This window comes from Bombus terrestris, chromosome 11, assembly GCF_910591885.1.
Source record: "Bombus terrestris chromosome 11, iyBomTerr1.2, whole genome shotgun sequence".
Classification (NCBI taxonomy): Eukaryota; Metazoa; Arthropoda; class Insecta; order Hymenoptera; family Apidae; genus Bombus; species Bombus terrestris.
Window position 1 is genome coordinate 16,374,268 of NC_063279.1, and position 13,743 is coordinate 16,388,010.

Genomic DNA, 13,743 nt, shown 5'->3' on the forward strand with positions numbered 1-13,743 from the left:
CAAAAATGAACAAATTCAATCCCTGGCTGGGCGAACGTAGGGATGGAAGATAGAGAAATGCGCTGTCAAACTTGTCAAACTTGAAAGGTGAAATTTTGCGAAAAGTACAGAAGTTGAAAATGAAACAGTAAAATATATAAAAAATCAACTCCTCCAGTGGAGTAATTATCCTCAGCTTAGTGGAAAAGTATCCTTTCCGGTATTTCATGGAAGACTGTTGTATGGTAACTACAATTTTTTAATTTTATCTAGACTGAAGTTTTATGTAACAGCAGATTATATCCTGAAATATGTAAAAGAATACCCTAGCAGCATTAAATTTTTTTTAAAATCTTAGCAAACAATTGACACGAAGAACATGATTCCGGAAAACATAATTTATTTTTCTCTTTTTTTCATTCAATTTAATGAATAATCAGTTTTATTATTGTAAAAATTATTACCATATGTTTTCGGATAATGATTTACATTTTGAATTGGATCCTTGATTTCATATCAGAATGGCGAAGATCAGAATTCCGAGGATGACGATTGAGAAGTTTAAGATGATTGAGAGAAGTGTTTTATTATTTATACAAAGTTGAGACACCCGCATCAGGTAACACGCGGCTTATGATACCGCACGGCGATTTCAATGGTCTGACATGAGTTTTTCAAATATATTTCCGGATATAATCTACTGTTACACGAAGTTTTAGCCTAAATAAAATTAGAAAATTGCAATTATCGTTCGGACAGACTTTAATGAGTTACCAGGAAGGATTTGCTGTACTAATGGACTTCCAGAGTTGAACTTTCATTAATGTAGTATCGTGGACAAAAGGCCTAAGATATCTGCCGAACCATAAACAATGCCGCGAGAGCCGCGGCATCGTCGGGTACATCAATGTGTCGTCGGTCTTCTTTTTAAGTGGATAGTTTCGTGGAAAGGGCCTGCGTGACCCTGGCCACGGGCGTTTGGGGACACGTGTCTCGAACGACGGGAAAAGACAAAGAAACGTTAAAGGCAGTGTTAGTTGAGAAGCCAGAGAGGACGGATGCAAAAGGTGTGCAGAGTGTGAGTTGAGAAGCGAGAGCGAGCGAGTGTAGAAGCCGGAGAGTGTGAACCGGGAAGTCGAAAGCCGCGTATGAAAATAAGACGTACGACAGCATTGTAATCATTTCGTTGCTTCGAATATTATTAATTAAATCAAAACATCATTACGTGTCCTTTCCTCTAAGACCCATTGAGATACTACATTAATGAGTTGATTTTTTATTTATTTTATTTTTCCATTTCCTAACACAACAAGTTTCAGTTTCTATATTTTCAGCAAAATACCACTTTCGAGTTATACCACTTGAATAAGTTTAACAGTGTACAGTCTCACCCCATGTCCATGTCCACCCAGCCAGGCATAAATTTTATTTAGTTTTGCTATCAAAGCTATTGGCTTACAGATTTTATGTTATTGCCCGCATAAAAATGACATTACTCTGGAAGAATAATATATTGTGAGAGAATAGTAAATAAATAGTTGATTGGAAGTCATTTACATTTTCTTGCAATTACCAAATCTCGATTCCAATGAAATAAGTTAGAATAAATTGAATGTGAAAATGCAGCATTATTTATGAACACTTTGGAAACTAGATTTAAATTGGAATCCAATTTTATAAATATAAGTTACACTAAAAAATGAATCACTCTATATAGAATGCTTTTGGTATAGAATTTGGAAAATAAATACATTCAAAAACTATATCCAAAAAAATATAAGTGCCTTCACATAACAAATTCCTTTTTTCATATTATATTGCCCTTGAATTCCTATAAAAGACATTGCTTTATGCTTAAAAGACTTTCTAAAAATCTTATTCTGCATGTGTATGAAATATAATATACACATATTAAACTTTAAATTGATTCAGAATATAAATCATAAATAATAATACGTACTGCACATTCTTGTATACTTGACTGCCAATCTTCTGTATTTTGCAAAAATCCAGCAATTGCAGTTTTTAAAACTCGTGAAAATACTTCAATTTGTTGGGCAGCTGTTGAAATGCTCGTAATTTCACCTTGAAATCCAGCATCAGATATAAGCTGTAAGAAATGTAGAAAATATACAAAAAATTCAATAAAATTTTTACAGTACATATTAAATATTTGTAAAATATTCCATATATAATTATGCAAAAATTATATTATTGCAAACAAATTACTTGTGTAATATAATAAAAGTTGAAATATGTCGGTTGAAGATACATATATGTACAAAATTTGTGTACAAATTTCAATCTGCTAGTTATCTTTTAACTAGAAATTTCTATGACCGTGAAATTAATAAATCAATAAAGACGAACAAATCTCAGATATACTGAGTTGAATTCTTCCAAATATAAATACATATAAGCTACTTATTATAAAAATAGGGTAAGTTAATTTTCTTTATTAATGAGATATTTAAGGTTTCGTAGTTCATACAATTAAGAAATACAAGTACACCCTAGAAAGGTTTCACCATGTTATATATACTTTTAACACAGGTAAATTTACTACGCAACGTAATATAATAACGTTATAAGAATACATTACGAAAAAAGGTGTTTTTATAAATCTGAAATAGAGTTGCCTCATTTTCATAATTAATGAATTATAAAAATCGTGAACAATAAAATTTCTTTTTAATTTAAATTTTTATATAATTATTATTTAATTATAATTTATTACAACATTTATTACAGAACAAAATAATATCTTTTATTTTAGAGTGTTATGTGCAAGTACATTAAAATATTCATGATATACAGGAGGTATGTAAGACAATAAAGTAAGTTAATTCAATACTTTAAAGTTTGAGGCCTTCCTTCGATGGATGGTAGTAAATTTAGAATTATGAAAGTCTTCCAATCATGTTTTATACAAAACAGTACATGGGTACTTCTTAACACATTGTTGATCGGTCACGAGTTAACTCGTGTTTTCATGGCCAAACGTTACCAAGCGGCCACGAGTAAACTCGTGATGCGCTTCTTTTCGCATCAGCATCATTTTCTTAGTGCACTGTTGGAGATCATACAATGCAATTGTTGGTCAGCATAGTGCATAGAGTATGCTCTTCGAAAGGAAAACGCAGCAAAACTAGATATATTTGTTGTGTACCATTAAACGTAGGTGATTGTTGCACTGTTTATCATACGAAAAAGAAATATTAAAAGTTGAATAATAAATAAAATTTATTAAAGTTCATTTATATTGTTTTACTTCCACACCCAATTACGAAATAATAGCTGGTAACATGAGATAAATTCTCAGTAAAATTGCCGGTTAACAATATGTTATAAACCTCATCCAACATATGAATTTCCAGTCAGTTTGTCTCCTCCTTATCAATATTCTTTACTCTTTTAGAATTGCATTTTTTAAAGCTTTCGTCGGAAGAATTCCCCGTGTTTCATTTTGTATAAACAAAATTTCGTTTCTTCCTAATATTCTATCATGATTTTGTAATAATCTCGAGAAATGTACAAAGCATTTGATTTTCATGATGCCATTTCCATAATTCTAAAATCTGCGTTATTTGGTAGATAAGAATGCCCAGAAAATAGAAATGTTTAATTAATTATCGATATTTTAATAGCAGTTTTGGGACATTGTATAGAAAATGGGGTTGTTCCACTTTCATATGTAGTAAATGATTTTGCATCTACCAAAATTTGCAAATTACCAACCAAATGTACACTGATCAAAACATTAGATATTTAAATATGGATGGTAAATTTATTGTAAAGTAAAATTTCATATTTAACCATTTGAGTCCTAAGCTGCGCGATCGCTTTGTTTAGATTTTGTGTCGAAAAGTCCCAGTACATTTGAGCGCTACAGACGACTGAAGGTATTTTGTATTTCATTGTTATCTTCTCAATAATTTTTATTGAACAAAACTTAAAATATTTATAAACTAATAGTACGTATATATAATAATATAGACGTATTTAAAGTAGACGTTATTAAAGTAACAAATATGACGAGCGCTATCGCACCGCCTGTTCCTCTTCGCAATCAATTAAGAGAAGCGCTATCGCGCTGTTCGGGGATTTTTCGACCCTGTTTTTTCAAAGACCCCTGGGACTCAAACGGTTAATAAAAGCTACGACAATATGAAATCCACCTTTTTTCAAAAGTGAACTTGCCCCACTTTCACAACGAATGGCTCATATTTTATTTTCAAGAGAAATGAGACTATTAATTAAAAAACAGGTATTCACGAAAAAAGAAATTATTATATCCAAAATTTTAGAAATCTGAGTGACGAATTACATTTTTCTTGGATAAAGCCCAACTAGTATTATGTTTTATAATACTAGTACACTTATGTATTAATTAATCAAGTTAGTAAAATATCTTATATATAGAAGAATATCTTTCTGTGTTGATGCTTATTGACTTACTTTTTTCTTTTAACTTTACTTCTTATTGTGCAAAATTATATTATTTTTATTATATTGGTTATTTTCTCAGTGGTTCTTGGGGAAAATTTTCTCCCCTGAATTTGAATCGATTGAACTGCTACTTATAAGTCTACAAGGTTGTCTTGAAATACAAGGTGATAATTTTTAGCATTCTACAAAAATAAAGAAATAACAAATGACAGAACACAAAACTCGTCATGTCAAAGTCAAAGTTAGTCAAATGTCAGCTAAAGACAAGTATGATATAGATATATTTATATGAACTTTTTTCATTGTTTCTAAATGTACAATTAATTCTATAAAAAAGTACAATAAATGTACAATTAATTCTATAAAAAAGAAATTTTGTCTGCAGGCAAATATTTATAAACAGAGGAAGTTAAAAATAAATAAAAAATTCATTTTCCATGCAACGTCCTTTTTCCTTATTACACATTGTTTATCAGCTTTTACTTCACTAATGTACAAAAATTGTGCAATTTCCCGACTTTTTCAAGAAATTAACGAAATTTTTTAAAAATAGTTCTTTGGAGATGAAAATACAAAATAAACATTATTTTTAGCCTTTACTGATGAAAAATGATTAAAACGTTTTCTAATTTTTAAAACTGAAAGAATATTTATGCAACAGTTTCAGGCATTCTGTCAGGTCTCGCGCTCCGCAGGAGCTGTAAAGCGATACGCTGTAACTCGCAAATAGCGCGAGTCACAACTCTAGGCGAATGAAATTAAAAACGGAAAACTTAAAGGAAACAACAAACACTACGCGTATAAATACTTTAATATCGCAATAAATTAATAAACAAATACACAAAATTATTATTGTAGCATCATCGATGAGGGGCCTGGGTCGTGTGAATTATAAACGAGCGTTTGCTGAGCATGTATGTAGCGAGGCTAGGACAAAAGACAAGGGGTTACTAGGGGACAAAGAACGAATTAATAACAATATGAGTTGAGATGTCAGAGAGCGCGGATTGCGTTGTATCGGCATTAGCAAAGGTAACCACATGTTTAGCGGAGTATGACCTATCATCAGCAGAAACTAATACTGCAAGAAGAATGCTGTAGCAACGACTTCTAAAAAGGGGAAACTTCAATAATAATTCCACGAAAACCATATTAGCTGAAACCCTAATACTTCTTGAAAAATACCGGTAGAAACGAAGATTGCAACGTCCGCAGAAATAATCACGTACTAAAACTCTGTGCTATCATGGAATAACCTGTCACGTGACAATTAGCCATGATAATCTTAGTATAAATAAGGGTAACACTTAAAAACAAGAATTCAGTCAGTAAAAGGAGAGTCAGTTAATCAGTTCGGTTAGTCAGTTAGAAAGCTCAGTCAGTTAAAATAGAGTTCAGTTCAGTTATTGAGTTCAGTCATTCAGAAATTTTATCAAGAAAATTTATCGCGAGTTAATATCAAGTTCGGAAGAATAGTAGTCTTTGCGAAGCCTAGAATTATTCTAATCCAGTCTTTGATTAAACAGTCAAGAAGTAAAACCGACCATCTTATTAGTCATCAACGATTTATACAGTCAGTCTTCCAACAGTACCATTGATAAGCTAGTTAACGCTACCCATAAGGTTATAGTAACGAATTAGAACATCAAGGATACAATAGTTTGGAAACTCAAAATAGTGCTGCGCTCATAGAAGAGTATGACAAGCGAATGAGAGTCGAATTAATCGAAATAGTTAATAACTATTTCTAGTGGCAACAACTACCATTTTGATTTAAATATAACTCGAAAAATCTAACTGTTGCGAACACCGAAGATCAAGACCAGATCGTAACACAATCTTTCATTTATTTTTTCAAAAACCGTGCGTTATACGGAAAAAAAGGAGTATAATATAAAAAGTGCATTTTGGCTATGTTCATAACTTTCGTCTGATACAATTTTTATATAATCGATAATTTAGAAAATAATCGAATAAAACTGATTTTATAAACACTTAAATAATTATTTTAATGTTTAAGGACCCAGGGGCATGCTTTTCCGTTATTCAATCGAGTTCGAATTCTGCGCAAATTATTTTTTTAATATTCAACATCTTAAAAAAAACTTTATTTTCATAGATTTATTTGTTATAAGCACAAAAATTGGTAAATTCTGAGGTACATTTAAAAATGTTTGTAATTGTCATTTTTCTATGTATTTTAATTTATAGAGTTAGTTAGCATGACTTCTAAATGATTCAAATAATACACTAGAAATAATGCAAAAGAATTTAATTCAAAGAGCACGCCTCTTATATGTATAAAGTTATTACTACTATTATATTTATCTATATATGTAATAACAATACTTCCGACAATTCCTATTTGAATAAAAGCAATATTTTAATAAAAATTTTACCTTTATAGTGAAGTTTAACATCAAGCAATCAGGATATTCTTCTGCAAGTCTGTAAATAAGTGACCGCCAAGTAGGATGTTGTATCATTTCCGTTAACCAAGCAGGAGTCTGATACACAAAATATTGAACTTTAAGTATTAACTAAGATTTAATATTTAATTCAAAAATCAATGAAGGATTAAAAAACTTACTTCACCCTCCTCTGTAAAGATTTTATCTGCTTTTTTGGGATCAAATGTTTTCAATATCATATCTTTTAAGTTGTTTTCTACCATTGCTTGTACATCTGTAACTTTAACTCCAGCAAGAATAAGCCATTCTGCAAGAAGATTTGCCATTTGAGCACAAGCTGTATAGTTTTTAGATAACAATTCTATCACTTGTTCTGGGTTTCCACCAGCTTGAAAATATCTATAAAGTGGGGAAAATAATGATATAATTTTAAATATATATATATTTAAATTTCACAAATAGTGTACCAGTGCATAATTAAATACACATATTGAAATTAACATCATCTACAGTGGCTACAAAAAGCACATATCTTTACTTTCTAATAAAGCATTCCTTTATCAAATTCTAGATTTATAATCACATGAAAACATTACTATATAATTAATATTACTATACTATAGTACTATCATGTGATATGAAATTTAATATACTGGGACCTAATTAATTAATATATAAATGTTATAATAAATATAATGGCTTCCAAATGCTTTTTGTAATCATTCCATATAATAATCTAAATAGTTGTTTAAAATAAATAAAAAGCAAAAAAGATTAAGTTATATATACTTTATTAAGACACTTTGTAGGAAAATCAAAGAATGTTTACTTGTATATTTTTGTACCATTAAATGAAAATTTCATCATATATGTAACATTATTTAATTTTTTATAAAATTATGAATCCATTATTTACCTATATCTACAGGTAATAACAATGTTATGTTAATAGAATTCATTAGATAAAACTAATGAATATAGTAAGAGGAATATCATCAATATTTAGTTTCCATTTCATCATTAAATATACATAATGAATTTTTGTGTAATAATTATAAATTCTATAATAGAGAATTTTATTTCAGTATTTTCATGATTGTTTAATGTGAAAACATGAAATGATTATTATGAGATTTGCTAAAAAATATAGAAATGTGCAGACTCTCCCTGTTTCTCAGGGTTTCGGGACGGATCAGTAGAAGTTCGGGCGGGATCTCTATATCCATATCACTCGGGCTTCCGAATGTTTCGGGATCCTAAAACTCGATTTGGGTATCAACTATAGAAGTATGTATCAGCATGAACAGACAGTCTAACTTCGTGTCAGCTCGACTAAAATTGTACGAATTGACTTAAGGCTTGGGAGCCCAAGATCCAGCTATTAAGAGGAGATAAAGTAATTACAAAATAGTGCAATAACTTCACAAAACAAAATATATATAAAACTAAAATTAAAAAACCATAAGCAAATAAAAACACACTATTCGCTACAAACTCTGTACAAAGAAATCAAATATCCTACAATCTCAAATTTGCAAAATTATTATTAAAATAAAAATAATTTTCTTCCAAAATTTTAAATATAAATTTTGAATATGAATATTTATTCATGTAAAGCTTATTATCATTGTTTCTTTTTATATCTTTATCTCCTCTTAATATTTCCTAATAGTTGGATCTCGGGCTTCTGAGCCTTGCCGATTCCATTCGACTTGTCGAATTGACACGAAATTAGACTGCCCGCTTTTAATTATTTAGCATGCTGATACATTGCTGATACTCGAATCGAATTTCGGAACCTCGAGTAATACAAGTATATCAAGATCCCGCCCGAATTTTTTCTGATTCGTCTCGAAGCTCGGAATCCCAAAACTCGAAATGATCTGCACACTCCCACTGCCCACTCATGCTGGTACCCGAATTGAATTTCGAGAACCCGAGCGATACGGGTGTACGGAAGCCTAAAACATTATAATTTTTCATAAACGTTTGATTTAATATGCAGAGTACAATAAAACATTTTAGCTTTTTGGCGATTTTAATATTAATTATTTTTCATGAAAGAAACTGTGTACTTTTATTATTCTCAACCTGTTATGCATTTCAAAACACATTCAGAAACATAAATAAAGAATGTTTGAACAATTCTTCATTAGATATTTTTGTATTTATGTTCGCTATATTGTAGTAATATATATTTCTGCCTCTCTTAGCTTTGACAACTTTTGCATTTTATATTATAAATAACTAGTATGAGTTTACTTTTATAATAATGTGAATTCCAATATGCATGTAACCCTGATAAAAGGGTTAATTATTAAAATTAATTATAAAAATTTTAAACATATTATTTATTTGTTTGTTTGGTAACTGGAATACCTAAGTATCCATATAAAACACATAATAGCTGGATGCTTTATGAAATGAGAATAGAAATGAGTTTCTAATCTAAATCATTTATTCGCTAATTAAATTACAATAAATATATATATATGTGTGTTCAGAAAACAATTTTTGCAAATTGTGGTCATACTTGTGAAGAGTAATGACTAAAAAAAATTAAGTTTCTGTATTGAAACACATACACTTACTGACAGAAGTAAAGAAACATAATTATCATTTAAAAATTAGTGTATATTTTTTATCTTAAGATACATTAATTAGAATTAAAAATACCATAAACAGATAACAGTCCATAATGAACATACAATAAGTTTTAATGTTAAATACCTAAAATAAACAATGAAATTTGGAGATGATAACATGATGGGACTAATGATCCTGATCTGCTAATACAAATAAAAGGAACTATGGACAGATTTGTGTACTGCAATATTTTATAAACATATATGTTGCCATGTGCAAATGTGAAAATGTCAATAAAGTGATCATTACAACACAATAATGAACCAAAAACATTCCTCTAAATTGATTATATAACATTTCTTCTGGAATAAAATGCTAATATAATTAAGTCCAAGTCAATCTCCTAATTTAAACCCAATTAAACATTACATACGGAATTAATTTAATATCAACTAGAAAGTCAACTTTTTGCAAATAAAAGGGGATTGATGCAAAACGTTACAAAAATATAGTGTGAAATATCGACTGCCTGTTGTGTACAATTGACAATGCCATGCAGATGACATGCAGTCATTGAATCCAATAGTTATCTAACATCTTATTAGATTATTTTTCCTTTAGTTTTTGTTAAAAGCAGTTATATGTATATCAAACAAAGTATGTTTCTTAACTTTTGTCATGAAGTTTTATTTTGCTCACCTGATCCAATATTAATTGTAGGTCTCATACGAATATATAAAAAAAAAATATTTTAACTTCATGTGTAGACTATTATCTCTTTATAGTATTTTTAATTTTATCCAATGTACCTCAGGAGATAAAAAATATACAGTAATTTCCAAGCGATCATAATATTTCTTAACTTTTGTTAGTAAGTGTATGTATGCAAGAGGAAGTGACAATTCACTCTAATACTATACTATATTCTAACTTCATACAAACTTCTGGCATAAATTGTTTATAATTGCATTTAGTGAATTACAGAAAAAGAAGGTTAAAAATTATGGTAAAATTATGGTAAATTATTGTCCCTATATTTATCTTCTATTTATAGTTCATATAGGTTTGAGTTAGGTGTTGTTTTATCCAACTGACATGGGTCGGTCAGTAACCAACACCAACGCATACCCTGTTGCAGATGTACAATTATAGGCAGGATTTGATGTGTGTGGTACTAACACTATAGATTGTTTCTTGGGAATATCTTGGAAATTAAGAGAGTCCGACATTTTCGTGAAAGGAAAAGTTGTTCCAAATGTTGGATTTTACAACATATTCGAAAATCAGTGAAATCACTGTTAAAACTAAACTTCTAAATAATTACCTAATATCTTATATAATATAATGTATAATATCTAAATCATTTTGTTTACCAATATAAGAATTAAATATCTCTGGCTTATAATTCAGCAATATGTTTCAAATTCTGAAGCAAACTGCGTAGATACATTCAATATACTATATCTATAATGAGTAAAATTAATGTGAACTGCACTATTTAATAAATCACTATACCTTTTAAGTTGTGCAAAGATACCAGGTTCCATGATGTAATCTGGTGTTTTAAATTTATCCAAGCATTCATTTAATATCTCTTGAGGATTATCAAAACTATCTTCTCCTAAGCAATCTTCACTTCTTGTCATTTCTTCTGTCCAAGCTCCACGATCCTCATCATAATCCGACTCCATTATTTCTAAAAATAATACATAATATTTAATAAAATGGTTTTTCTTCTACATATTGATTAGTAATATAAATTTTTAAAATTTTTGCTTTGTTATGAATTAATATCTCTGTTGCAACAAACAGCTATTGAAAAAAGAAAAAATGGAAGAACTAAAAGTTTCATTACTATTTTCAAACAGTAAAATTATATAAACTAAATGTTGGAAATAAATATGTCGCGAGTAATTGAAATAATTTTATTTTTTCTTCAAATTGGAAAACTATTGCTTATATATCATATCATCTGAGAGTAACTATTAAGGTAAATTTAATGATATACAAGACATGAGATTAAAACAATTAACTTCATATGATTTTTTATGTCATCATATGTGTTTAATATATCTTTTGTTTTATTTCGACAATCATAATTACTCTCTATTTAAAAAAATTGGAACTATTATGATTGAAAATACTATAATTGAAACTAAATTATTATGAAATATATGTACCACAATTTACAAAATTAATTTGTTATATTTTTTTACATGGTAATCATGTATAAAAAGCAAATATAAATATTCAATTTCAAACTTTTGCGACTTATTCTGAACAGATTGATAACAAAAATAATGCACACTTGCAACTTTACAAGTATGTATCTTATGTCTGAAACTTTCTATGACAAAAATTCTCACTCTTTCAGTATTCAGTATTATTCAGTAATATACAGACAACAATAAACAATAACTCAAAAGATTTTTTCTCTTGTTATCTTCATAGTATAGTATAACAGTAATTTTTATTGGTCTTTGAATGTCTACTAAAAATATACAGCTTAGAAACTAAAAATACGCAGTATCTGAATCTTTTTGTGACCATCTGTATATATTTTGTAAAAATTAACCTAAGATTTATTTTGATATTTATATATTGTTATCAATTTTATAAAGTATTAATGTCTAGTTATTTAAAATAGATTAAAAATCTCTCTCTCTCTCTCTCTCTCTCTCAATTATATATTTTCATGAAAATTATTGGTACAAGTTTTGTTTATATAATTCTTTTTTCACGAAATCTAAACCTTTATTGTAAATAAGATAGTACAACCATGCAATAATATTTAAAAATAAAATCTCAGCAGTATATTAATTAGCAACATTAGTTCGAATGAAAGATGTACATATTTTATATATGTAGTATTCCTTTACTAAATATGTAGGTATCTTAACCTATATATTAATATGTAATCTTTGTATATACATAGAAATTTTAAAGCTAAAGATAGGTTAACTATTCAACATATTTATTTTAGTTAATACTTCCATAAAAACTATGAAATATTTTATTCTTTTTAATGAAGATTACTTACTTTTAATTTGTTATGATAGATTTAACGCACAAATATTTGTAAGTATTTTATAAATACGTAATACAAATATAGACAAATAATATAGATAAACATGTAATATATTGAGCTAAAGACTCATACTAAATGTTTCTTTTTAATATAATGTTTTAAAAAAGAAATTGTGTTTTTTTTATACTTCATGTAACAATGAAAAGCTTTCATAATAGAAAATTCTCATGTACTGATATACTTAAAGTTTGCAAATACATCATACTACTACCTATATACTTTGTAGTTAATACCATGATCATATATATGATTGTCGTTGATTCTACCAAGGAAGAAATACAAACCACATATGTATTGGGAAACTAAGTGGAAGCGTGGGTTAGATTTCAGTTCTCTAATGATATGATGACAAACTACTAACGGTAGATTTTTCAGTCTTTTTGTTCATTTATTTAAATTTTAAATTATACACATACATGTATCAATAACATAAAAGCTGAATCATCCTCCGTTTTTCTCGTATAAAGTACATGATTGCATACTTGATTGTAATATAATGTGCACACATATGTATCTACGTGTATTATATATATATATATTACCAGAGAGAAAATTTCTTCTTTGATATACATATACATATTTTACATAGATAGAAAATAAAATATATATAGTATGAGCATAAGAACATGTAAATAAAATACTGCTCAATTAAAGAATGTACACAACACAATTATACATTAAGGATCGTTTCGGTACTCAATTTATTACCAGTCATTATAATTATATAACTATATGAAATGTATAATAGTAATTGTCGAAGGTCGGATTTACTTTGTATAGAATTTTATATTATGGTAACAAATAATTCTTTTTACACAAGAAACATAATTGATTCTAATTCAATTAAATTTTAATCAAATTTTATCAATTCATATACCTTTTAGAAAAGTAGTTTTACAAACTATATAAAAATTTAATAGAATTGAAAGTAAGTTATTCTAATAAATATAGCATTAAATTAAAACATTTTGAAAACATATGGTTTACGATATATGTAGTTAGTTATTAGACCGATGATCGTGTGTATACACTCGTGACTAGATTAATATATTTATTGATTTTACTTTATTAAAAATATATAAATAATACCTTTTTTTGCTTAATAATAAAGTAAATAAGTTTAGATCATTTTTTAGTTCACTTTTGTGTTGTATGTTAAAAGAACGTACCTAATTCGAAATAATGTGAACCAACCCTTAATGAAAACACATACATATGTACTTTAGTCTG

The 13,743-nt window shown here is 28.2% G+C and overlaps 1 protein-coding gene across 14 annotated transcripts in view; it reads right to left on the minus strand.

The window, feature by feature from the left end:
* The window catches only part of LOC100651610 (negative elongation factor D), a 48,898-nt gene that overhangs the window by 20,629 nt on the left and 14,526 nt on the right, over positions 1-13,743 (minus strand). For 7 of the 14 annotated variants that reach the window (XR_007225780.1, XR_007225782.1, XR_007225781.1 and 4 more), the window contains exons 1-5: positions 13,683-13,743; positions 10,941-11,121; positions 7,019-7,238; positions 6,828-6,935; positions 1,940-2,089 (exon numbers count right to left, since the gene is read on the minus strand). Coding sequence is in view for 11 of the 14 variants with exons in the window: in XM_020865557.2 (XP_020721216.2) it covers positions 1,940-2,089; positions 6,828-6,935; positions 7,019-7,238; positions 10,941-11,121; positions 13,683-13,728 (705 nt within the window). In the remaining 3 variants the exon portion in view is untranslated. Of the gene's footprint in view, positions 1-1,939; positions 2,090-6,827; positions 6,936-7,018; positions 7,239-10,940; positions 11,122-11,605; positions 11,702-11,791; positions 11,969-12,203; positions 12,222-12,465; positions 12,698-12,724; positions 12,881-13,682 lie in introns of those variants that run through there. The other 7 variants (XM_048410245.1, XM_048410244.1, XM_048410246.1 and 4 more) reach the window with 7 other exon arrangements.